This window comes from Xiphophorus maculatus, unplaced genomic scaffold, assembly GCF_002775205.1.
Source record: "Xiphophorus maculatus strain JP 163 A unplaced genomic scaffold, X_maculatus-5.0-male Unplaced_Scaffold_82, whole genome shotgun sequence".
NCBI lineage: Eukaryota > Metazoa > Chordata > Actinopteri > Cyprinodontiformes > Poeciliidae > Xiphophorus > Xiphophorus maculatus.
In genome coordinates this window covers 48437-74897 of record NW_019369752.1, presented here as the reverse complement: position 1 = coordinate 74897, position 26461 = coordinate 48437, and the positions used below count along the sequence as shown (strand labels likewise).

The 26461-nt window shown below is 38.6% G+C and overlaps 1 protein-coding gene and 1 pseudogene across 1 annotated transcript; both read left to right on the top strand.

Moving 5' to 3' along the window:
* The first annotated feature begins 5734 nt into the window (after positions 1-5734).
* Positions 5735-7478, top strand: LOC111607820 (butyrophilin subfamily 1 member A1-like). The gene is made up of 4 exons (XM_023330024.1): positions 5735-6062; positions 6173-6436; positions 6778-7065; positions 7168-7478. The coding sequence occupies exons 1-4, from the start codon at positions 5735-5737 to the stop codon at positions 7290-7292; spliced, it is 1005 nt and encodes a 334-aa protein (XP_023185792.1). The 3' UTR covers positions 7293-7478.
* Positions 7479-8331: 853 nt separating this feature from the next.
* LOC111607819 lies at positions 8332-24691 on the top strand (annotated as a pseudogene).
* The last annotated feature ends 1770 nt before the right edge of the window (positions 24692-26461 follow it).

The window sequence follows — 26461 nt, the reverse complement described above, 5'->3', positions numbered from 1 at the left end:
ACATTTCATCCCAGCGCTGCGTGTCCCGAGGCCGAAACATCGTCAGTGACCCCTCACACCCCCACCATGGACTGTTCTCCCTGCTGCCCTCTGGAAAGAGGTTCTGCAGCATCCGGTGCAGGTCCACCTGGTTCTGAAACAGCTTTTTCCCACTTGCCATCAGACTGCTGAACTCTTAACTGGACTGCACTCAAAATCTGGTCTCCACTTCATACCTTGCACATGTACAGAGCTAAATAACTTATATTTTTCTGTCAGTCCTGCACTTTATATTTTATATTCATATTTTATACTGTATTTTATTTTATTCTGGAGTAACCTCACAACATTGGAAGCACAAACATTGTCCTGAGCCGTATGCAACGAAATTTCGTTCTGTATTCACCCTGTGCATGCAAAATGACAATAAAGTCAGTCTAAGTCTAAGTCTAAGTAATTTGTTTATCATATTGAATTGAAAACCATAAATTGGCAAAATAAGCAACATTTTCCATCCAAACCTTCTTATTGCTAAATCAGTGAATGAATAAACAAAGACATTAAGTAAAAAAATTGCTGAAGTGCTTATTTTCTGCTCTGCATCCCCAGAACCAGAACCAAACGAGGAGAAGCAGCTTTCAGCATCTATGCACCACGAATCTGGAACAAACTTCCAGAAAACTGTAAAACAGCTGAAACACTGACTTCTTTTAAATCTCAACTGAAAACCCACCTGTTTAGAATTGTATTTGAAATGTAATCAATTACAAATTTATTGATGTAACTTGACTTAATGATTGATTCTATATTGAATTGTGATTCTGTGTTTGTTATGATGTAAAGCACTTTGAAATGCCTTGCTGCTGAAATGTGCTATACAAATAAAATTTGATTGATTGATTGATTGATTGATTATTTTAGGGAAAGGCTAATGCTAATGCTAATGCTAATGCTAATGCGGCGCAAGGCATTGCACTAGTCAGAGGCAGTGCACTGCTAATGTTCACTGCTCCCCAGTGTAATGTCCCCAATGTTAGTGCAAGAATAATGAGGCTTTTATTTTGAAATGTTCAGTAAGCTTCATTTTAAAGGGCCACGCTCATACCATGTGTAACAGTGATTGGGTTAAAGCAGTTATATAAAACCCAAAACAGCAAATACCTGCTATGAAAAATGTGAAGGTTTTATTTTGTAGTGTATGTGTCGCTCTTATTTTGACAGTCCAATGTGATTGTTGGGCTGCACAGTGGAGCAGTTGGTAGAGCTGTTGCCTTGCAGCAAGAAGGTCCTGGGTTCGATTTCTGCATAGAGTTTGCATGTTCTCCCTGTGCATGGTGGGTTAACAATCAGTCCAAAAACATGACTGTTACTTGGTCTCTAAATTCTCCCTAGGTGAGAGTGTGTGTGTGTGTGTGCGTGTGTGTGTGTGTGTGTGTGTGTGTGTGTGTGTGTGTGTGTGTGTGTGTGTGTGTGCGTGTGTGTGTGTGTGTGTGTGTGTGTGTGTGTGTGCGTGCGTGTGTGTGTGTGTGTGTGTGTGTGTGTGTGTGTGTGTGTGTGTGTGTGTGTGTGTGTGTGTGTGTGTGTGTGTGTGTGTGTGTGTGTGTGTGTGGGTGTCCTGTCTGTCTCTGTGTTGCCCGGCGACAGACTGGCATCCTGTCCAGAGTGTACAGAAAACCGTCATGTGAGAGAGGCACACAGTTCACGCTGCGGATCAGGCCACAGTAACGGCACCAGGTGCCTTGCAAAGAAGTTTTAACAAACTTTTAAAAGTTAGCAAACTCAAAAAACCCATCAGCCACTTTTCCTCTTCAGTCACGTTGTCCTCCAGACAGAAACATTGAAGCTTTGTCTGTTCTCCATTTTTATGATTCTTTTTCTTTTTCCATGTTTTGTTGGTGAAAATGTCAAAGCTTCCAACTTCTGTATAAAGATTAAAACATCACTGATAAATAGCTAAACTATTCAGTCTAGAAGTTTCTCTGAGCTTTAAGCTGTTATAAGCAGCTAAATATGTTTTATTAATCAACAATAAACTTTATATAACTGCAGTTTGAGAGGAATGGAGTTGGAGAGCAATAAGTAACTCTATATTTTTATATTTTTTCTCTTGTTAAAGGATAAATTTTAACAACCTGCAGCTCTGACTTCCTGCTGAAACCTCAAAGTTTTACAGATTCAGATCAGAGGAGTTTGGACCGCCTCTAATGACGCTGGTTCTACTGATAAACTGTCCTAACCCACAAATTGAACAGATTAAAGGAGCTTTTAGCTTTATATGAATTTGGTTGATATGAAAGTAAAACTTTCTGGGTAAAAGAAGAAATAAAGTTTCTATTTTTCCTGACATTTTGATGATTCATGTTTTCAGCAGCAGATAAAATCTGACATGAAGTTCTGAGTGTTTCTGATCCGTCTGATGGAGGAGATAAAAACTTTTACTGCTTTATCTGTTTCTTTTCTGAGTTTATTTCTATCTGTTGTTTTTCTCAGTTTATGATGTTTTATTCACATGTTAAAGAAAAAGTTACATTTTCTGTTAGTTTTAGCCAATAAGTTTTCTGTTGATTAAGGTGCAAAACAAATCATGCTGCATTTAGCATGATTTCATTTTTCACATGTTGCTTTTCACTTTAACTGGATCTCAGTAAAAACAAGAAGAAGATGGAGAGCTGCATGTTACTCTGTCAGTTCCTGTTTGACTCTGAATTGATCATCAATGGATCAAAGTTTCAGAAACTCTTCATTCTGAGCTCAGCAGAACCAGAACTTTAAGAACCGAACTGCTCCAGCATCAGGGCCCTTGTGCATAAAGTGTGATACGCACAGATAACATGCAGCGCCGTATTTTACACACAAGCTGACAAGAATAAAAATGAACGTGGCGTCAAAGTTTGTGAACAGGTGTTAACTTTTTACCTGTCGTCAAGATGTGCTGCAGCCACGCAAACATTTTTATGGATATTAACAAACAAACTACAAAGTGCAAAATCTCACCTAAAAGCCCTGAAAGCTGAGTCCATTCAGTCCAATCGAACCAGATGTTTTTCATGATTTTAACCTTTTGTTTAAATGCAAGCGATGAAAATGAATAACATCTATCCTCAGACAATAACATAACACACACAATAAAATAAAAAGATGTGAAAACCTCACTTGTAGGTGAATAGTACATTTCCTGAGTTCTGGCCACATAAAGATGTAACTGTGCATCGGTTTGTGCACCGAAGCTCATGGGATGGATTTATTCTCACTGAAAAATAATCCGGATCAGCAGATTAACTCCAAACAGGTTTGATTATTGATCAGGTGTGGAGACAATCACAGGTTTATCAGTAGCTGCATCAAGGTGAGCTGCTACCTGAGGAGCTTTGGCTCTGATGGAGAACATGGAGCCATTGATCAGAGATCATATTGATCTGAAATGATGATGACGGTTTATTAACGTTTAGATCGCCTGGACTGATCATCATGCAGCTGGATGAATGAGCCTTTCTGAAAAGAAATCACATCCATTCTGTAAATATGTAAACTTATACACATGATTCCTATATTAGAATAAACCTCCACATTCTCACCGTAGAGGATCTGGATCTTTCTTTAAATCCAGACTGAACTCTGCTGATCAAACAAGCATTTGCTCTAAATCTTAGTTTTGTTAACAGACAAAAATGAGAAATTGTCTTTATTGCTAAAACCTGAAGCTAATATATGAGCCACAGTATAAATCATTTTAGATAAATGATGAAAATAAACACATTTTCAATGGAGAGAATTATTCAAAAATGAGGATCATAATGAAATCAGCAGCATAATATTTACTGTCACCCCTAAAAACAGCTCAAAATACATTTAGCTGGAAAATTTTCCACTTGAATTTTACTTTTCTGAGCTAATTAGAAAGTTTATTAAACGTTAAAAGGTTATTGTTGAATTGTTTGCTGACGGAGAAACAACACAGTGTTATTGTAATAACTGACCAGAACTCGGTTTATATCATCACCAATAACTTTTATCAACATAAGTGACAATAATAAAGAACCAGCTAATATTTCCAGCTATACATACATTTAGGAAATGTTGGTTTTAGTCATTTTTGTCATTACTTTAAATCCCCACATTTGGAATTAAATGATGGTTCTTTAAGAATGTCAACATTTCGTGCTCTATGTTGATCAAAATGATAAGTTGTTGAACTTTCATCTGTTTTTATTATTTCAGAGTCTGAGACCAGCAGGTCCTGTGTTCTCAACCAGGACTGCATTTTACCATGTCAGTTCAGGAATCGGGTCACCAACATGACATGGGAAAGTAAAAAATCTCTGATTGTATCATATAACCATCGTGGCTCCAGATACTCTGAGAGCTTCAGATCCAGAGCGTCACTGTTTGAGGATCAGATCTCCAGAGGAAACGGCGACCTGCTGCTGAGAGGAGTGAAGGTTGATGATGAGGGAGGATATGAATGCAATGTATTTTTATTTGTGCAGCAAAGTGATCTGGAAATAGGTCGAGATATAAAAATAGTTACACGTCTCGTCTATTTTGTATTTCCTGTTCACTTTGCAGTAGAAGGTAGGACACCTTTATTTAAAAATTACTCTTAATTTTGGTTAGAAATTAAGAGTTAATAGATGAAATCAGAGCGATTGTTTATCTATACATCTGTGGATTAAGTCAGTGCAGAAGGATAAATAATGCAGATTATTAATGAATATTTACTGAAATGATCTGACAGTTGAAAACTCCTCATCATCTCTAACTAATCTAAAACATTTCTTCCTCCTCCAGAGGTTTTATCATGAAAGCTGATCAGTACATTTATCAGAACAAACTTCCTCCTTCCAACCAGAAGAAACTCTGAGATTAATGAAGCTACATGTCATCAGAGTTATTCTGGATTAAAGACATTTTCTAAGAATAATTTACATTTTTAATAAAACTGAGGAGCAGGATCTATATATAGTTCAGTGTTTTAACAATCATTTGTTTCTTCATAGTTTTAGAGTAAATAAGTGAAAACTAGAACTAAAATGATCAGAACTACGATCTTCTTGTTTTTAGTTCTTTTACCTTTTGTGTGGGCTGGTATTGGAAAAAGTGAGTAGAACATTTATTGTCAACTTTATTTTATTATTATTATTCAGATGCTAACAGTAATAACTCTGTGATTTCTGGTCTCATATTTTGTGATAATTTACTCATCAAAATGTCTCATTCTGAGAAACAAAATCATGAAATTAAAATCTTGTTGTTTGTGAGAAGATTTAGCAAATTTAGAAACAGAAAAAACCTAAAATACGTTTCTGTTGGAAAAAACATAATTTTTATTTTTCTTTCTTTTATCATATTCAAGAAATGAGACTTTTTTATTTGTTGCTTTTACAGATAAATTCAAAATTACTCACAGAACATTGAGGTTAAAACTAATATTTTATTTCAGCAAATGAGTTTTTTTCTTTCTGATAATAAAAAGATTATATAGTATTTTTACATGTTATTATTAAACATAATATAAATAAACCAGGTATGTTTTTTTAATGATTCTCCTTCTACATCAGAGTGATTCCTCCCTGTTTTCCTCTCAGAACCAGAACTTTTGGTTCAGTGAACATAATCTGGATCATGGAGATTATTTGCTGAGATCTTGTTTCCAGGCAGGTTTTTCTATGATCCTTCAGAGGGATCTGGGTTTCCTCCTCAGCACCATTCAACTCAACTTTCATCTGTTTTTATTATTTCAGAGTCTGAGACCAGCATGTCCTGTGTTCTCAACCAGGACTGCATTTTACCATGTCGGATCGATGACAGGATTGATTCAGTACATTGGTCGTATGAAAATCCACCGTCTGAGATTGTACTTTATCACCAGGGTAACATCAGAGACTCTGAGAGCTTCAGATCCAGAGCGTCGCTGTTTGAGGATCAGATCTCCAGAGGAAACGGCGACCTGCTGCTGAGAGGAGTGAAGGTTGATGATGAGGGAAGATATAAATGTATTCCTGTGATACCTAAGCAGCCCAGTGATCTGGAATTAGGTAGACCTTCCTTATCTTATATAATTGTTGTTCACCTTACAGTAGAAGGTAGGACATCTTTATTTAAATACATTTTATTCAAATCATATTTTGAGAGATTTTATTTTTTGGTTCCTTCTTCTGCTTAATAATTCTTCATTTTCTCATATTGTCTGCAGCTCCAGTCTCTGACATCAGAATCCATCAGGATGGAAACAGGATCACCTGCAGCTCAGAGGGGATCTACCCTCAACCTGAACTCACCTGGTCCACTGAGCCTCCATCCAACACGACTCTGCAGAACAGAACCACAGTCCATCAGACTGAGGAGAAGCTTTATGACATCAGCAGCTCTCTGACGGGTCCAGACGGTTCTGATCGGATCTACAGCTGCACCATCAGAACCAGGAGGAACCAGAGGAGAGCAACTTTAAATATTCCAGGTCCAGAAAGTTCTGATACCATTTAATAAACTTAATTTGACTTTTAATTGAAACCTCAACATGAAACATGCAGATTACTGCAATATTTACAAAAAGCTGCTTCAGGAAATCATACTTTAATATCTTTCAATATTATTTATTGATGGAAACATTTTTAAATTGTTCCTGGTTTATATAAAATTAGTAGTTAATGGCTCTGCAGTTGATTTTATTGTTGATGTTTGTGCAACATTTTATTTATTAAAGATTTCGCTGATAATTTCTCTCTAAAAGCTGTTAGAGTTTCAAACTTTAAGTCTAAAATAACTCAGTAACTTTGAGCTTTTTGTTTTCCATTTCAGCCTCTGTTGATTTCTCAGGAGCTGAAGTTACAATCTGCTGCACATCTTCAGATTATTATGGAACCAGTTTGGTCTGGAGGTTCAACCACCATCAGATCATCCTGACCAAGACTGACAGAAACATCTCCAACATCTCAGAGGAGTGGAGGAAACATGTGAGGAATGTTTCAGCGTCCGGCAGCCTCACCTTACAGGATGTGACCTCAGATCAGGAGGGAGTTTACAGCTGTGAGCTCAGTGGTGATGAGGAGACGATTATAACTCACCTCTATCTGAGGAGGACTGGAGGTAACAGGATTCAGGATTTAAGGTTCATTAGATGGTAAAAATCTCATATTCTAAACTACAAATGAGTCTTTAAGCTAAACTCCTGAACTTGTTTGGTTCCAGAGAATCTGGTGGTTCCTGAACTCATCAGACGGACGGTGGTTTGTGTTGTGATTGCAGCAGCAGCAGCTGGATTCATAATGTTCTACAAGAAGAAAATGGAGGAAAGTGAAGCTCTGCAGCTTTAACCCTTTCATTCACATTCAGAGAGTGGTTTTGTTTTAATGCCATTCTCACATTTTACCCGTCAAGATGATTCATGAGCTTTGATGTAGTTTCACAAAATGATCAGCTCTTCATGTTCTTCAGGTGATTCTCATGTTTGGAGACATTTCTGTTTTTATTTTTATGATGATTTCATCTCCTGCCCAGCAGGGGGCGCAACTAAATATATTTTTATATTCTACCAGCTAAACTTTCTCAGAACTTTATCAATAAAATGTTTATTTCTGTAGAAAATGAATTTTTTTATACATCAGTTGCTGACTTATGAGCTTTTATGATTTATATGCTTCATGTAGTTTTACAATATTAGTTCTTCATATTCTTTAGTTATTCATCACATTTGTACATATTTCTGTTTAATCTAAATGTGTAGATTTTACTTTGTTTTCTTCTCCTGCCCAGCAGGGGGCGCAGCTAAATACATTCTTTATATTCTACCAGTTTATCATAAATGTATCAATAAAATGTTTGAAGATGTTTTTCCATTGTTTCTCTTGTTGCATAAATATTTTGTTCTTCAATAAACCAACTAAATATTAAAATGTCTCATTTTTCCAACAGTGTAACTGAAAATGAAATCCTACAAAATGCAGCATGATTTGGTTTGTAATCAACATAAAACGTCTTGGATGAAACTAACAAAATGTAACATTTTCTTTAACATGTGAATAAAACATTATAAACTGAGAAAAACAACAGATGGAAATAAACTCTGAGAAAAGTTATGATTATTATTATTATTATGCTGTTGTAAAAAGTACATTAATGCTTTCAAAGTGAGGATAAAATAGAAAATGATGTGAAAATATTAATAATAAAGAAATTTTGAATAATAATGAAACCAGAGCGTCGGTTCTGGGGGGAGAACGGTTTTATTTTAACGGCTGGTTGGATTGTTTCCACCTGCAGAGCCTCAACCGTCTCCTAGCAACGGTGGTTAATGAAACTCAACACCTTCCTGCTTCTCCTTTCAGTTCATCTCCCTGACCCAACCAGAGAGCGCGCTGCAGGATGATCTGTTTTACTGACTGTTTCTACATGGAGGATCCATCATATCCGAGCTGATGAGGTCAGAGGTTAGATATTATGATCCACCACCACAGTAAGTAAAGTTTACTTATTGATATAATTTAACATTTAAATAAAAGTGACTCAACAGCCCAAAGCTTTTTTTCCCCTCTTGCTCTCTGTGCAGGCAGATGCTTTTTTCCTCATCTCCCTCCTGCCCTGCTTGCTCTGTTTTTGTCTTTTTCTATATTTTTGGAGCCTTTCTTTGCACATCCTCCGAATCAGAAACATTTGATTCACACTGAAACTGCATCGCTATATATATTTATATTGCAGGAGAAAAAAATACTCAAATTTAGAAAACTACATTTCCTGTTCTGTTAGATACCAGTTTAGCACACAAAGGTCCAAATCATCATGACATTTCAAAAAGAGGACAGAAGCAGCTTCCTCCTCCAAACTCACCTGCTTTAACCTGAACCGTCAAACAAATCACAAAAACAAACGTTAAAAACTACTAATTATGGATCTGGTCAACCGGTCTCTCAATGCAATTGATCAAATTTTCTCGACAGGAAGACTGAGCACAGGAGAGCCCTCCTGACCTGATTGTGGATTCCTGGCTTATTGGCAAATTTGTGACGGACTTGGCTGAACTAGCGAACACTCGGACTGCTGGTTGGACAGAAACACAAGTTGGATCTGAGTCTTGCTGAGACTCTCAGCCCAGCTGAGGACTCAAAACTCACTAACAGAATCGATCTTGGAGACATTGCCAGTTTCGGTTCAGTGGAACGACCAAACTAATTTGGATAATGGGGAACTGAGATGGAGAGACTTTAGGGAAGATTGAAATTTATAATCTAACCGACCTAAAACATTCTGGATCTGAATTGGCTTTCACCATGTTGCCTTGGAAGGGCTGAATATTTCCAATCTCCTTGAAGATATGTAAACATAACGCTCCTTCCTTCCTTCTGTTATCCATGCAGCTGTGGAGCTGAGCACTCCCAAGGACATGCCTAGATAACAACATCTTATCTGACTTCTGCCAGGAGGCTGAGCGACGTGGTTTCATGGCCCTGTGATGTCACCGCCTTCACTCAGGCCTTTGCTTTGGCCTTTGTTTTGTCTGAATGTTGCCATTTACCCTAATGTGTCCTTTCCTCTTTTTTATTTTATTTTGTTAGAAACTGTGGAGTACTCACTTTTAACCCAGAACAGGAACTAGAACAAACTTGGAATCCATAAAAAAATCTTCCAGAGCAGGAACTCTTAGTTTTTATTATTTCTCAGAAATAATGGCGCACTCATTACTTTTACAAATTTAGAGCAATTAGAAAGTCCAGAGAATACTAACTTACTTACACTTATTTAGCAACACAGATCAGGGATTAGAACAAACTTAGAATCCAGAAAAACTACCTTAGCAACTACGTTTTCGACTCCTGTTCTTCCAAACCAGAAAGGAATTATAAGTAAGATACTTATACTTATCTACCAACCCTGAACAGGAATATCTAGTTTATATAGTTTATATAGTTTGGATCAACATTATTAGATGACTTTTTAGACTCCTGTTCTTCCAACCCAGAACAGGAATTAGCCCAGATGATACTTAGCAACCCTGAACAGGAGATTCTGGTTTAGATACTTTAGGTCAACATTAGATTATTTTTCTTTTTTTCTTCTTTCCTTTGGTTTCTTATCTTGTTTGTATTTCCTTTTAATTCTTGTAAAGCACTTTGTATTGCCTTGTTGCTGAAAATCTGCTCTATAAATAAAATGACCTTTAAAGCTACAGCTGTGGAGCGTTTAGCATTTCATTAACAAATTTAGAGTGTTGTTCCATGTTTTCTACGTCTCAGGTTGTGAAACTTAACCCAGTTTCTTCTCCAGTTGCAGATTTTCTCTACAGACACACAGAGGATGTCAGGATTTAACTTCTCTCTGTTTTTAACGTTTGTTTTTGTGATTTGTTCGACGGTTCAGGTTAAAGCAGGTGAGTTTGGAGGAGGAAGCTGCTTCTGTCCTCTTTTTGAAATGTCATGATGATTTGGACATTTGTGTGCTAAACTGGTATCTAACAGAACAGGAAATGTAGTTTTCTAAATTTGAATATGTTTTTCTTCTGCATTATAAATATATATAGCGATGCAGTTTCAGTGTGAATTAAATGTTTCTGTTGATCAAGAGGGACTGAAGGTCTGTCGTGTTTCTCTTTGACAACAGCAGCTGCATGACTGAATGAAACAAAAGAACAAAAACTGCTTTCATGGAGCAGCTGTTTTTTTGTTGAATTGATTCAGTTCTCTCCCTCCGTTTGGCCTCTTCTTACTTTCATTTTAGACCAGGGGTGTCAAACTCCAGTCCTCGAGGGCCGCTGTCCTGCAACTTTTAGATGTGCCTCTGCTGCACCACACCTGAATGGGATAATTAGGTCATTAGCAAGGCTCTGGAGAACTGATCTACACAAGGAGGAGGCAATTAAGTAATTTCATTCCAGTGTTTTGTACCTGTGGCACATCTAAACACTGCAGGACAGCGGCCCTTGAGGACTGGAGTTTGACACCCCTGTTTTAGACCATAAATGAACCATTTTGTAACCTTGTCCTTAAAACATTAAAAATCATTTTAATTATCTCAGTACTGAGATTTTTTTATGAATAGTAGAGACGATCATAGAAGATTTTTAGTTTTTAGAGCAAAGCGTAGATCCTCAGTTATGCTCACTTTCAAAAGTATAAGGGAAATAAAACAACCAGTTAACCAGTTACTGGTTCTGATGTGAAACCACAGAACCGACTCAACAGCCTTGAGAAAATGAAAACTTCATTTAAAGTCCCATCCAGGATTTGAACCAGAAACCTTTCCCTATTTTTAACGATCTGCTGCATAAATGCTGCTTGTTTTTAATTTCAACATCACAGCTGTGTTTGAAATTTGAATATCGTTTTGCTTATGCAAATAATCTGTTCCTCCACCAGTCTGCCAGAGGCAGTTTCATTTTATGTTGCACTCAGCAGATTCTTCTCCAGTTAAAGCCACAGCAGACACTGAGAACTGGTTGAACTTCAAATGTTTGCTGTTAAAAATGATCCAGTTTATTTTAATCATCATGGCTTCCAGCTTCCGATAAACCTCTGAAAAACAATCCTCAGAAATGATTTACAACAAAACCAGATTGTCCCTACAGAACCATGGGCCAACTGGAAGCTTTGCATTGTGGAGTATCTGCTCTCAGCTCCTGGTCTGGGCTCCTTTTGCTTGAATTACTGCATTAATGCAGCAGAGCATGGAGGAGACCAGTCCAGGTAGTTTCAATATCTGCCTTCAGGTCTTCATCTTTCATCTTTTTGTCAATTTTCCAGCCAGCTGTTGGTTCCTTTAGCATTGTGAGTCGGTACTGAGTCCAACTGCAAAGTGAAATCAGCAGAAGGAAGCAGGAAGTTCTTCAGAATGTTCTGGTGGATCAATATCTGCTTTGAATGTGAACGTGATAACAGAGCAGAACCTTCAGTTGGAGAGAAAAACTGCTGCAGCTCCGGTTTTTAAATGAAGATGAGAAAGTTCCTGCTACCCTGCTGATCAGGGAACAAAAATAAAAACGAAAGAGAAGTCCGAACCTGTTTCAACTTTCACTGAAATAGAGCAGCAGATGAAATTATTTACAAATCATTTAATGCAAAGTTTCATGAAAATGTGATGAAGTCAAAATAAACATTAAATGATAAAAATGATGAACCTTTTTTCATTACATTAGAAACTCTTAATTATTTGTAGAAGTTATTTTGTTTCATTTTTGCTCATCTTGTTTATTTAGCGTTAGCTTGCTGCCCAGTACAAAAACCAAACAAATAAAAAACAAACACAACACGGGTAACTTCTAAAGCTATCGGACAAAATCTAGAAACACAAATCAAGATTACAAAACTGGAAGCCACTGGAAGTCAGAGCTATTAAACACAAACAGCAGGAAGGAGCCTCCATCAGAACCAGAACCGGGCTCAGCATGTTGGACTAACTCTGATTGTTTTCTATGGGAAACAATAACTACCAAAACCATGCTAATGTCGTTAATAAATCCATCAGATGCTTTCTCTCAAAGATAAACAACAAAACAATAAATGCTCAGCCTGGAGCAAAAAGTTTCAGCGAGTATTTCGAAGCAGCAGCATTCTGCTGACACAGCGCCGCTCAGGTCCGGTCCTGGAGAGCTTTTAGATGCATCTTCACTCCAACAGACCGGGTTCAGCTCTGAACAGGCCTGCTACCGAGCCATTCACCTGATTCAGGTGTGTTGGAGCAGCGAAGCGCCTGGAAGGTGCAGGATGGCAGAAAATGTCTGATCTGTGCAATAAAAACACTAATGAAGCGTCTGAACCAGTTTTTCTGTAAACCCCCAGAGCGAAAACACACATCAACAAAAATAACAACATATAGATCAACAGGATGTGTCTAAATATCTCTACTGTGGTTTGACATCATGCAGCACAACCATATTTAAAGACTTGCTAAATGGCAAGACTTTGTTTGTATGATCTATTTATTAAAATAAAACCTTTCTGCAAAATACTAGAATAACTGGAGCTCAGCAATCATTTTGTTTAATGCAGAAGATAAATCTCCTCTTCCTTTTAGCATGTTAATAATAATAATAACTTTATTTAGAAAGTGGCTTCAAATGAAGTGCTGAAAAATTACAAGGAGATATAAAAACTAAAATAAAGCAATGCAGTGTAAAACCAGATAAAATACCAAGAAACATAATAAGACGGTAGGTATGAAAAAGTACATATGACAAATGTCATTTGTTCAGGCTTTTATTTTATAAAATCCAGCCTAATAAAAGTACAAAATTGAAAAACAGTTGATATTTCTGTGAGATAATCTGAGATATTAATTTTTTCTTTAATATTCCTGCAGAAACTGAGATCTTCTGCATTTTCATGCAGCGCTGCATTTTACCGTGCAGCTTCCAAGGCAGCTCTGATGTGTTCATCCACTGGTTTCAGAAAAAAACTGAATCACTTCATGTCCACTCATACTAAAATAATATGGACCAACTTGGTCTCCAGAACCAGAACTTTAAGAACCGAACATCCCTGTTCCAGGATCAGCTGTCCAAAGGAAACGCCTCCCTGCTGCTGACTGGAGTGAAGGTCGAAGATCAGAACATATACCGCTGTTACTGCAGCACCATCAGCGGAAACAAGGAGACATTTCTTCAGCTCATTGTGGACGGTGAGAACAACTGATGTGTTTCCTGTCTCTGTGTCTGTTACTGTGGTCTGCAGCCACATTCTGACCTTTGCACTGTAAAACATTTGAGCTGCATTTAGTTGGGTCTACTATCTTCTTCTCTTTCAGTAAAAGAAATTCAGCAAGTTTTAGATTTTAAACTTAAATATGTAAGTTTCATTTTTAAGTTAAACCATCTTCAAATGTTTTACGGTGCATGTTTTACTTCCTGTTACTTCTTGTTGTTTTTGTTTGTAGCTCCTTCTTTCATCACATTCCCTCATATTTGGACCTTTTCTTTAAGACAAGCTGTTATATAATAAATTCTGCATTTGCATTTATTACCTTTCCTTCTGCACGTCTGCATTTGAACCACAAAGTGTCTAAATGTGGCTGCATTTTCCAGAAATATAATGTGAATGAATGTTAACTAATTACAATGTTTCTCCTGCAGCTCCAGTCTCTGACATCAGAATCCATCAGGATGGAAACAGGATCACCTGCAGCTCAGAGGGGATCTACCCTCAACCTGAACTCACCTGGTCCACTGAGCCTCCATCCAACACGACTCTGCAGAACAGAACCACAGTCCATCAGACTGAGGAGAAGCTTTATGACATCAGCAGCTCTCTGACGGTTCCAGACGGTTCTGATCGGATCTACAGCTGCACCATCAGAACCAGGAGGAACCAGAGGAGAGCAATACTGAGACAGAAAAGTAAGTAATTCAATCAAACTGCAACAACAAAATGTAAATAATTTTAAACTAGTAAAAGTGAATAACTAAAGTAATCTAGTTGATATGTTTTCAAAAGAAAGAAAACTTCACACAAAGGATCAGCAGCGCTGAAGAAAAGTGAAAACAACAATAAAACACATTTTAATTTAGAAATGAACATTTCACACGTAGCTCCAGTTTATTCTGGTTCATCGAAAGTCAAAGCTGATTTTAGCAGGAAACTAAAAATGCTGAACCACAGAATTTGATACAACTCTCATCTAATACTGTTCCGTTAAATCTGTTGTTTTGATTTTGTGTTCTTGCATATGTGGGCGAAGTAAATTTACTGGGATCAGCATTCTTACTGGTTCACCTTTAGATGTTTTCCAGCTGTGTAAATTTCCTTTAATAATCCCTGTTCAAATAGTTTGTAGATGTTCTTATTACTAATCACAGAGCGACAGGAAGCAGCTGCTGCTTCTTTAAGCTCATTGCTGATGTTTTTCATCCTGGTGTTTTGACGCCTCAGCCGTCTGATCCAAACTAAGAAACAGTTAAAACCCTGAACGTTGACGAGGAAGGGATTTAAATCTACAAAAGTAGGATTGGGAGGTTTTTATTAAATAAATGTTATTAGTTTTTATCAACTATAAAACCTCCTGTGATGTAATTCCAGGTGTGATCGTCTCCAGCAGACAGACGTCTCTCTCCTGCTCCGCCTCAAACGGTTCAGCATCAAAGCTTCTCTGGAGGTTTAACCACAGTCAGGTCATCGTGAGCCGCAGCAGTCAGAGCAGAGCCACGGTCACAGAGGAGTGGAAACTTCATGTGAAGAGCGTCTCAGAGTCCGGCGGCCTCAGTCTGCAGGATTTATCTCCACAGCAGGGAGGGATTTACACCTGTGAGCTCAGCAACGAGGAAGAAACCTTGGTAACCAGCACCTTCCTGAAGGTGGAGGACCGAGGTGAAAAAGAAAAGAAATGTTTTACTTTCAAATTAAAGTCAGGAGAATGTAACGTCTCAGTTCATCTGTTTTTACCCAGGAGGAACAAAACGCCATCCAGGCGTTTCCATGGTTGTTGTAGCAGCAGCAGCAGTAATCCTTTGTGTGGTTCTGATCCGCCGCTCCAGGAACCAAAAAGGTCAAAACACTTTTCTTATTGATTCAAAGCTAAACTTTTTTAACCAGCTGTGTATTATGATTTTTATGACACAGATATTTCTCTACCTTACAGGATTGCAGCTATATGAGGAGGCTACACGTTAGCATGCTAATTAGCAATGCACCTTCAGCCTCCCAACCTGCATTTTATATCAGTTATTTTAGAAAAACTCTGAAAAAAAAACACAAATAGGCAAAATTTACATAAACAGTTTGGAATCTGCTCAGCTGATTTAATAACTTTATGCTTCACTGACCTCAGCATGCAGGATGCTTGATCCTGAGGGTGAAACTCCACTGTTTAATTCAGCTAATAGTTATAGTGATTATACAGTAATAATGATTACATCATAATATTTCTGAGTAAAACTATCTGTGAGCTCCTCATCCTCCATCCTGGTTTTCATGAACTATTCAGAACATATTTCAGACAAAATGAAACTCCTGCTCCAGAAAACCTTCATCTGCTCACATTTAATCCATGAAGCTCTTAGTTTCCAACAGATTGGAAACCAGCTGGTGAACCGCTGCAGCTAATGCACAGGAGTCTAACTCCAGTCCTGCAACTTTTAGATGAGCCTCTGCTGCACCTGAATAGAATAATGAGGTCATTAAGGCTCTGGAGAACCGATCTACACCAGGAGGAGGTGATGAAGCCGTTTCATTCCAGTGGTTTGTGGCTCATCTAAAAACTGCAGGACAGCGACTGGAGGCCTGGAGTTTGAGGCCCCTGAGCTAATGGATCACTGCGTTACTTCTTCAGGCTAAATCAGTTACTGTTCAAGTTTTTGTCAATATTTATTAATATGAGACTTGTTTTATTGGCTGCCTTATCAATTTTATGAGTATTTTTTATTTTAAAATGTTTTTTTTTTTAGCTGCAGATTAGCGTTAGCATGCTGCATTAAACGGCTCAGTTTTAAAGAGATGATTGAACCCATTTGTTCAGTTTGGCTTTTAATTGTTTTTTTTATTCTTTTAGCTGATTTATTTATTTTATCATCTGTATTTTTTAGATCTGTAAAGCTCTGATATTTTAAACGTTGCTGTATAAATAAAGTTTGCTTACTTTAAAGGAAACCAATCTATTTCAAAAACAAGCATTATGACATAATAAATACTGGTATAGATTATCTGTGTCATGCATTAATATAGTTGCAGTTTTAGTAAATCCTGCAGTACAACCAGCTTTACCTCAACATTTATATGTGATTCAATAAACAATATTATCTTGTATATTTAATTATTGTACTTTTTATCTTCTTATGTGTTTGGAATAAAGAGAAGATGATGATGATGATGATGATGATGATGATGATGATGATGATGATGATGATGATTGCTTTTGCTGGTGTGACTATGCAGAACACTGTGGTGAGTCGGTCAGAACTCCAAAGAACTCAGAGTCGTACTCCAGGTGATTCAACTCGTACTTGCGGTTTATTTAGGTAATTGTGTGGTTCCTGAAATTAAACAACAATACAGCGTCAGTGTCTGAATAAACTGACTGAAGTAGCATCACACATACTGAATAACTGCACATTTCTACATAAATACACGACACAAACAAAATCCACCGTGTATAACTCTTAAGTGTGCACGTGAACAGAGCATTCTATTAATTAAGGGTAAAACTAAAATACTCTGCTAAATAAACAATATTATTAATATGCAACATCACTTACTTGTATTTCCACGCACACACATCAAGGTGTAACAATAAACGGCAAACAGCAAGTTAAAAACAAAATGCGAACATAAACTATTCTCCCTTTCCATTCTACTCTTTTTTCTCTTTCTTCGTCTGCATGCTGCAGCTGCTCTAAGCCCCGCCCCTTAAAGGCTCAGCATGGCAGTTTGTTATTCAGCCTTTTCCACAGCCGCCCCCGTATTTACCTGTGAATACGAATATCAAGAAAAAGGCTGAATAAAAGGAGGTGATTAATCATCATTAGGCAGGACAGGTGGGCTGACAAGCCTTGCCACGGGTCGAATGTAGGTTCGTCCCTTTACAGTCACTTCAGCAGATCTGATCCGGGTGTCTGGTCCAGGAAAAACCTGAGACTTTACCCACAGGCCAGATGGCTCGCGGAAGCTGGTTGTCCACGATCATGACCACATCTCCTACTTGTAGATTTGCTGAGTCAGTCTGCCACTGGCGGGCTTGGAGTCCTGGCAGGTAGTACTTCAGAAAGTTCTGCCAGAAATGGTCGGCTAGAATCTGGCTGTGCCTCCATCTTCTCCGCCCAAGAATCTCCGGGCTGTCGTAGATGACTTGCGGCAGCGAAGCATCCCGCCGTCCCACGAGGAGATAGTTAGGGGTCACTGGGTCAGGATCTGCTACTTCAGATGAGACGTAACCTAAGGGTTTTCAGGTAAGCATCCCCTCGATTTCAGTCAGAACGGTGTGCAGCACCTCTTCAGTGACGATTTGGGCTCCAATGGATGATGATGATGATGATGATGATGATGATGATGATGATGATGATGATGATGATGATGATGATGATGATGATGATGAAATAATACAGTTTAACTGTATTTAATTTGTTTTTCCCACTTTTTGAATTAACACTTTATTATCTGCATATTTACTGAACCACAAAATATAACAGTGACATTATATTTAATTTTTACCTAAATAAATATTAAATAAATATTGGCCATAATAATCCAAATGGTTAAAGCTTTTTTTTGTTTTTTTGTTTGTTTGTTTTTTTTTGCTCTGTCCTGTTCCAATAAAAAAATTGTAACAACTTTGGTTTGATCTTTTTCTGTTTTTTAAACATTGTTCATTTTCTGCATCAGTTGCCCAGACTTTACTGTTCTCTATGTTTCTACAGAGTTTACTAGATCAGATAACTTCTGTTCTTCTGAATAGTTGACAAATAATAAGAACCTTTTATTAAACATATTGATAACCTCAGCCAGGGGCTGATGTATGAGAGGAACAACCTGGGGCCCAGGACTGAGCCCTGAGGAACTAGGGGGTCATTTAGGACATTTTCTTATTAGCAAATAATAAATTAGCATCTTAGAAAAACCCTCTGCAGGGTTTCTGTGTTTCTCTGAGCCGTTTTGTTTTGCTGAAAAGAAGGACAAGAGATCGCAATGAGAGATTTTGGATCTTTATTTTTCTGTATTTGCGTTTTTTCTGATTTCTTAGTTAAATTCTCGGTTTTTAAATCGTTTTCCAGTTTTCTGAGAGTCCTTCAAGAATTACAAAGATACTGAATCTGCTGCCATAAAATGTGAGTTTCACTTTCTGAAATGAGAGACAAAAATTTTTTACTTTTTCACCATTTTATTTGTTTTGTCTGTATCTGTATTACTGATTTCTAAACAATAATAGATGGAGGCTGCTGCCCTCTAGTGGACGGATTTCACTATACAATCCATGAATCTTTTCTTTTCATATGGAAAAATATTAAAAACCTAAAACTGAATTTCTTTCTGAAGGTAATTTTAATAATTATATCGTTCATGTTGGGTGAAATAAATGGGATTTTTTTTCTCACCGCTGCGTCATTTCAACATTTAAAACAAAAAGATCCAGTCGGTTCCGTTCCGTTATGACCCAGCCACACCCCTTTTCTCTTTACTTCCGGTTCGGTTTCTCATGAACCGAACCGGACTGATGAAACGGGGATACAACCGAAACCAGGATGGTGGATTAATCGGAACCGGAGATGAGAATCTTCTGGACTTTTCTGCTGGTTTTCCTGAGATCCGTGGCTGCAGATGTTCAGGGTGAGTTCACATCCAGTGGATCTGTTTGGACCAGAACAGAAACAAACCACGAAAACATTCAAATGATCCAGAATATCAGCTGGTCATCCTGAAATAAAACAGAGAGATTTAGGTGAAGAACGCCGAGTCATTTGGACTCAGACTCTTATTGCTGCAGTTTTTCTTCCTTTCTTTCTTTTTGTTTGTTTGTTGTTGTTTTGTACGTGTTTGTTTGTTTTGTTGTGTTTTTGTTGCTATTTCTTGTTGCTAGGGGTAAATACAGAGAAAAGCCCCGAGTTTCCGTCCTGGATTTAATCCTTTAGTCAAACTAACAGTTTCACTGATTCACCAAACAAAGGAACCACTGATCTGATCTGCAGGGTGGGAACTAAACCACTGGAGAACAGCAGCAAGAATTTAGAAGAACGAGAGATTTTGTTACACATTTGTAGATTTTTCATAGATATAATAGAAATGTACCAAACAGGATGGAGATAAAGATGCTGAATTAACTGATTCCATTGAACTCATCATCAGATGAGCTTCATGTTCGTTCCTATAAAGTGAATCCTGTTGCCTAGCAACCCTGTTGACAGCAGCTCATTCAGGTGTTTGAATAAAGGAAAACAAACATCTTTTACCTTCACTGATTATTATTTAGTCTTTGGTTTAATAAACTCTGGGGGATTTTAACTTATTTTTTATGTCCATCCATCCATTTTCTGTTCACCTTTGTCCCTAAAGGGGTCGGGAGGGTTGCCGGTGCCAATCTCCAGCTACGTTCCTGGCGAGAGGCGGGGTCACCCTGGACAGGTCGCCAGTCTGTCGCAGGGCAACACAGAGACATACAGGACAACCATTCACACACACACACACACACACACACACACCCAGGGAGAATTTAGAGAGAGAAACCAATTAACCTGACAGTCATGTTTTTGGACTGTGGGAGGAAGCCGGAGTACCCGGAGAGAACCCACCATGCACAGGGAGAACATGGAAACTCCATGCAGAAAGACCCCGGGCCGGGAATCAAACCCAGGACTTTGTTGCTGCAAGGCAACAATGCTACCAACTGCACCACTGTGCAGCTCCTATTTAAATGTAAAATATTAAAATGTTCTCTTTGTGTGTCTAAAAAACTGATTTAAGATTTCCACAGCTATAGAAAACTCTCTCAGTGATTTATTTTGCATCGTGGCGCCCCCAGGCCATGCCGCCCTGGGCAGGAGGCCAACAGGACTGACACCAACATGTGTTTCTGCTTGCCAGAAGTTTCCTGCGTCTTCCTGCGGCGCTGCGTCTTACCCTGCAGCTTCCAGAGCCACGGCGATGATGTCATCCACTGGTTTCACCGCAGCGGAGCAGAACTCAGAGTTCACTCTTATTACGACAACCAGGACCAGCTGGGTCACCAGGACCAGAACTTCAGAGGCAGGACTTCTCTGTTTCAGGATCAGATCTCCAGAGGAAACGCCTCGCTGCTGCTGACAGGGGTCAAAGTTCAGGATGAAGGAATCTACAAGTGCTACACCAGCACCGTCCATCAGAACAGGGAAACCTTCGTGAGCCTTTCAGTAAACGGTACGAACAGAGAAACCAAAGTTCTTCCTTTATTCTGAGAGCATTTTAAATTATTTTTCTGTGTTTTCAGCTCCAGTTTCTACAATCAGAATCCATCAGGATGGAAACAGGATCACCTGCAGCTCAGAGGGGATCTACCCTCAACCTGAACTCACCTGGTCCACTGAGCCTCCATCCAACACGACTCTGCAGAACAGAACCACAATCCATCAGACTGAGGAGAAGCTTTATGACATCAGCAGCTCTCTGACGGTTCCAGACAATGAGACTGATTGGATCTACAGCTGCACCATCAGAACCAGGAGGAACCAGAGGAGAGCAACGTTCAGGAAACTATGTGAGGAAAATTCACTGCAAAAACACAAAATATTACCAAGTATTTATGAAATATCTAAAAAAAAAACTAACATGCAAGTAACTTTTCAGCGAGATTTATAGGTTCCTGTTTTAACTCAATAATTCCTTAATGTTGCTAAAAAAGTATTAGATCAACTGGAAGATTATTTTAGTTTCTCCAATGTTATCAATCAAGTTTATTGGTGTGAGCAGCCAGATGGTTCAAGGTGTTTATATCATAAAAACACAAATTACAAAGTTTTACAGTCAACAATTGAATAAACATCACATTTAGATGAGTTTTATACTCATCTAATCTGCTGGTCAATGTTTCATTTATTATTAAATATTAAGCAGCTCCAACCAGGTGGATTTTAGTCCTGATTTAAAGGAACTCCATGTTTGTTTGTTCCAGATTGTGTTGCATAGAAGCTGAATGGTAAGTGAAATAATTTGCCAATCAATCAAGTTTATTTTTGTAGCACATTTGAACAAGGAAGTTCAAAATGCTTTAAATCATTAAAACACCAAAATAAAACATCAGTCACTGATTGAGAAACGTTACATTTAGTTGAGTAAAAGCTTCTTTAACTTTTCATCAAAATGTAATAATTGTTGACTTTAAACAAGCTCTGATATCCTGTTGAATTGTTAATTGTAATTTAGTTTTGTCTTATTTAAAGTTTGCTAAAATATTTACAGTAGAAACTAAAATACTTGGTAAGATTTAGTGGTTTTTATTTCTGTTTCCTCTGATTTCCAGCTTCTCTTCAGCGTAACTAAAACCGTTTATCTTTAAAGCAGAGACAGAGATTGGAGAGCTCCACTTTCCCACAATGCATCATTGATAAAAACATCAATGCGAGCCTGAAGCCTACGTTTGCTGAGCCAGTCGGGTTTTAGTTCTGCTGTGTGTGTCGGGTCTGAACTGCTGGGCTTTTCTGGCTGCAGCAGCAAAGAATGAGCATTTAGTTTTTCCTGATTCTGCCTCTGCAAAGCGACGCCGGGGAAACGGCGGCGGGATTTTCTGGATGAGCAGAAAGCGACGGAACCACTGCTGACTTCGCTGAGCCGGCAGCCATGATGGGCTTGGCTGACTGACTGCAGAATATTTGCTGTTCTACGTTCTTTGCACTTTAGATTCATCAGGATGGCATTCTGTACAAAGAATCAATTGAAGCTGTAACAAGAGACATAAATCAATGAGAATTTCACCTGAAGAAGAAGAAGATGGTTGGATAAACATTCCTCTACCTTCTGATTCTGCAGCAGGACCTGAAATTAGATTTCCATACAGTTTCTCTCCAATCAGAGTGAATTTCAGCTGTTCTACTAAGAGGACTGAGCAGAAACATGTAAATCTGCTAGAGGTGGTTCTATAAAATATTTATTCAATGAGGCTGAACATAAATGCACGCCACACTTTTCAGATATTCCCAGTATGTTTTTCCTGTCTGACTCCAGCTGTCAGTGTTTCGGGCGGCGTTTCAACGATCCCCTGCTGGGCTCCAGTCTCTTCCCTCCAGAACTTCTCTCTCACCTGGAGGTTCAACCACAGCCAGGCCGTCGCCACCCTGGCAGCCGGCTCCGCCTTCACAGCTTCAGACGGGTGGAGGAAGCGGGTGGAGGGCGTCTCCGAGTCCGGCAGCCTCACGCTGAGCGGCTTGTCCTCCAGTCAGGACGGAGTTTACAGCTGTGAGCTCAGCGATGAAGAGCAGACGCTCATCACCGACGTCCTGCTGACGACGCGCGAAGGTCAGATCAAATTCTCTCCATAAACCATAAAATTATTCGGTTTTTGAAGATTAAAGTGGAGAAAAACATGAATCAGCTTCATTTTTCTGTTTTTGTTCGAGACGCTCTGACTCAAACTGAATCTGGAGTCCAAACCTTCTGGGACAAAATCACCAACATAATTAAAAATGATCAATCATTTTTAAATTGATCATTTTGTGATTTAATCCTGGAATATTTTCATGAAGCAAATTGGAGAATAATAATTTATTGCAGGTTTTGAAAACTGATGTTTCCTTTATCAGAAGAAAAGTTTCCAACTTTTTTCAGTCGAATGTTTTCTATTTTAGAAAATGTTTTTAAACTCAACAACAAAACTGAACTTTCTTCTAAAACTCTTTCTGTTTTTAGCCAAATGTAACAACTAGGAGCCAAAAATCTGTTGAGTAAAAAATGGCTGAATGTTTGTGGCCTGACTTCAGTGAAATTAAAGTCACAGAAAAAATACTTTGTGTTTTAACAAACATTTTTCATTTAATCCTAAAACATTAAAAATCAGCTTCATCATCATTTGCATCATTCATAGACTGCAGTCAGGGCCACATGAAATTACCCCGAGGGCCACACGTGGCCCCTGAGCCACACTTTGGACACCCCTGTCCTGAACTGTGAAGGAAGAAAACCAATTTAAACATTTTCTATCATTTTCATCTCATTTGTTGTATGAATCATTTTATTTTGACTGCAGTTTCTGACGCACTGATGTCTAAAACAGGTCAGACGTGGAAAACAGACTTTGTGTCTCACACAGATTTACCTGAACAGGTGAAGGTGAGTAAAAAAACGGTGAGGGTTTCTGCTGCTGCTGCAAACACCTCTGGGCTCTACTGCGGTGGAGGAAAGTTCTCTGGAAGGACGAATCATGCCTCTGGGTCTGGTGATCTGATGGAGGAGTCTGGGTTGGATGGGTGTCAAAGTGGAAAGTTAGGTGGAGGGAAGATCTTTTTGGCGCTGTTCTGTAGCAGCTGTTCCACATTTTGAATAAATTCACTCTGAACTCAGCTGAGACGCCATGGAAACGGCTCCTTCCTGTTCCAGACTTGGGCTACGTTCATGTAGCAGGAGGATGCGACAGAAATCCAACCTTTTCGCCGCTTCCATATGTGGAGCTAAATCTGTTAGTTTCAAACCGTCTGCAGTCTGAACCATCATATCACATTTTCTCAGACTTTTACATCGTTAGAGTGAGACATGGGTCATGAATCAGGATGTAAACAATATGTGAAAACTATAATTATGAAATAATGAAGCAGTCAGTGAACGCATCACCACCACTCTTATTTCTGACTCCACCTCCAATCAGACTTCTCTACAGAAGCTGCAGCTAATGCTCTGCTAAAGGCCGTCGCTGTTAGCTGGACTTTCCTCTTATCTGCTTCCTGCTTCTTTGTTTGATCTGTTGATGAATAAACTTTAAAAATGATCCATAAACGTCTCCTTACACAAACAGAGCGCCGCTGTGTGGCTTTGAACTGATCATCACCTGCTGTCTGAACGTGGCCATAAATCAGTTTGTTACCTGATCTGACTGCGGACCTCGCTTGGCCTTCTCATCCAACATCAGTGTCTGACCTCAAGAATGGTTAACTATTCCCATAAGTATCCTCCTAATCCCAGTTTTCCCAGAGGAGTTAGAGTGATGGGAAGAGTTTTAATGATACTGAAGGTTTGTTTTGACTGTTTGTGTTTCAGGAGGTCACAGCAGAGTCGCAGTAATCGTCTTCTGTGTGCTGACAATCATCATATTAGCTGCGCTGCTCATAGCCTCCCTGATGGTCTATAAGAAGGTGAGAAACATTCACAATTCAGCTGCTGGTTGGAGTCGCTGCTTCCTGTTCTGACCCACATGTGTCTGATCCAGAAACAACGAGAACCTGGAGAACGTCCAGAACCTGGAGAACGCCCAGAATCTGGAGAGCATCCAGAACCTCCAGAACCTGGAGAACGTCCAGAACCTGGAGAGCATCCAGAACCTCCAGACTGAGATAGAGACGCTGCGACCCGCCTGCAGGTGGGGTGAGGTCAGAGTTCAACCTTCTGGTCTGTTTTAGTCTCACAGTTTCACCAAAAATCTGCAGCTTGCAGCCAATTTGTGGAAAATTTAAAACCTTTAACGAATATTTGATCACACAGAAACGTGTCGGGATATTTCTGCTGCTCTAACCTGAAACATCTTGTTGTGTTTTACTCTGAAAGGCTCACGCCGCAGTTTAAAAGCAAAGTGTCTCCATCTGCAGACTGAACATCACGACCTCCACCAAGAAGAAGCTTCTCTGCAGAACTGCTTCGTTAAACTGAACTAAACCGCCTTAAACAAGAGAGCTGCAACTAAAAAATGAGCAACACAAGAAAACGTTTCCCTGACCCAAAGGTCACCAGGATTTTTATTAAAGCTCATAATTTTGACTAAATTACAATAAGATCCACAAAGTATTTCAGTTATGTAGAAAAGACAAGAACATCCCACTTACAGGATCATCAGTCCGGATTCTGGACCAAATACTAAACCTTCAAATTAACCCTTTCATGCATGGTGGTCACTACAGTGGACAGCTTTCTAAAAGCCATTTTCTTGGGCTTCCTGTGGATTTTTATGTTATAAATACACACAGACCACTGAAGTGGACACTAATGCATCATAAAATATACCATCAACTACTGGCCATCAGCTGCAAATGCAAGAAATTATTTTTGTTAAATACAATATGGCCGACAGACAAAAAAGCATGAGAACCGACCCGGTCCCTCCTTCTACTGTAGACGACTCTTGCAAGGAAAAAAAATATTGTGACATCAGATAACCCATAAAGAACCATACTACTGATGTATTTTTCAAATAACAACTTTGTATTTGGACAAAATTACAATTGATCACAAAAATAAAAAAATATAAAAAGAGGATTAGTGCCACTGTAAAAAAAAATGTATTTTTTTTTTGTCCAGTGGCTCTAATCTTCTTTATTATTATTTTTTCATAATTAAAAGTGACTTTAGATTTAAAACTTCTGAGTTTTTTGGCAGAAACGTTTTTTCTTCTATCTACAGTGACCTTAGATAAAGGTCACTTTGTGTTTCTCCAGCTTTTCTAAAGGTTTTCTTAGGCTCAGACTTAGACTTGTACTGTATTGATCCTTTGGGAAGACTCCCTCAGGAAATTGAATTGCACTAACTCAATGTTACCATGAAACTAAACCTTTGTGGTGTTAAACTATGATGTCACGTAGGAACATTATTAACGATAACGTTTGTATATGAACATTTGTTCAGCCTTAATCTTTTTCTAGATGTGAACAGAAATATGTTCCATGTTCTTCATGAGCTTTTGTAGTTTTACAAAATATATTTTTACTCATTTTGTTTGCTGACGTTTCCTGAGAATAACACCAGCTGCTCAAATGTTGCCAAACCAGAAGTTGTCTGTCGGTTTTAAAGGATTGTATGGCTGTTTGATACATTTCACATTTTGTATGACTTTTTAACATCAAGCTAATATGCCTGTAGATGGAAATGTTCATTAATACTCGTTAAATGGGACAATAGAGAAGGTCTTTGGTATT

Bases quoted from the DNA above. Each gene is read 5' to 3' on its own strand.
- LOC111607820 (XM_023330024.1), top strand. From the start codon at position 5,735: ATGTCCTGTGTTCTCAACCAGGACTGCATTTTACCATGTCGGATCGAT. The intron at 6,437-6,777 runs GTCCAGAAAGTT...TTTCCATTTCAG, and splicing joins AGCAACTTTAAATATTCCAG to CCTCTGTTGATTTCTCAGGA. The intron at 7,066-7,167 runs GTAACAGGATTC...GTTTGGTTCCAG, and splicing joins CTATCTGAGGAGGACTGGAG to AGAATCTGGTGGTTCCTGAA.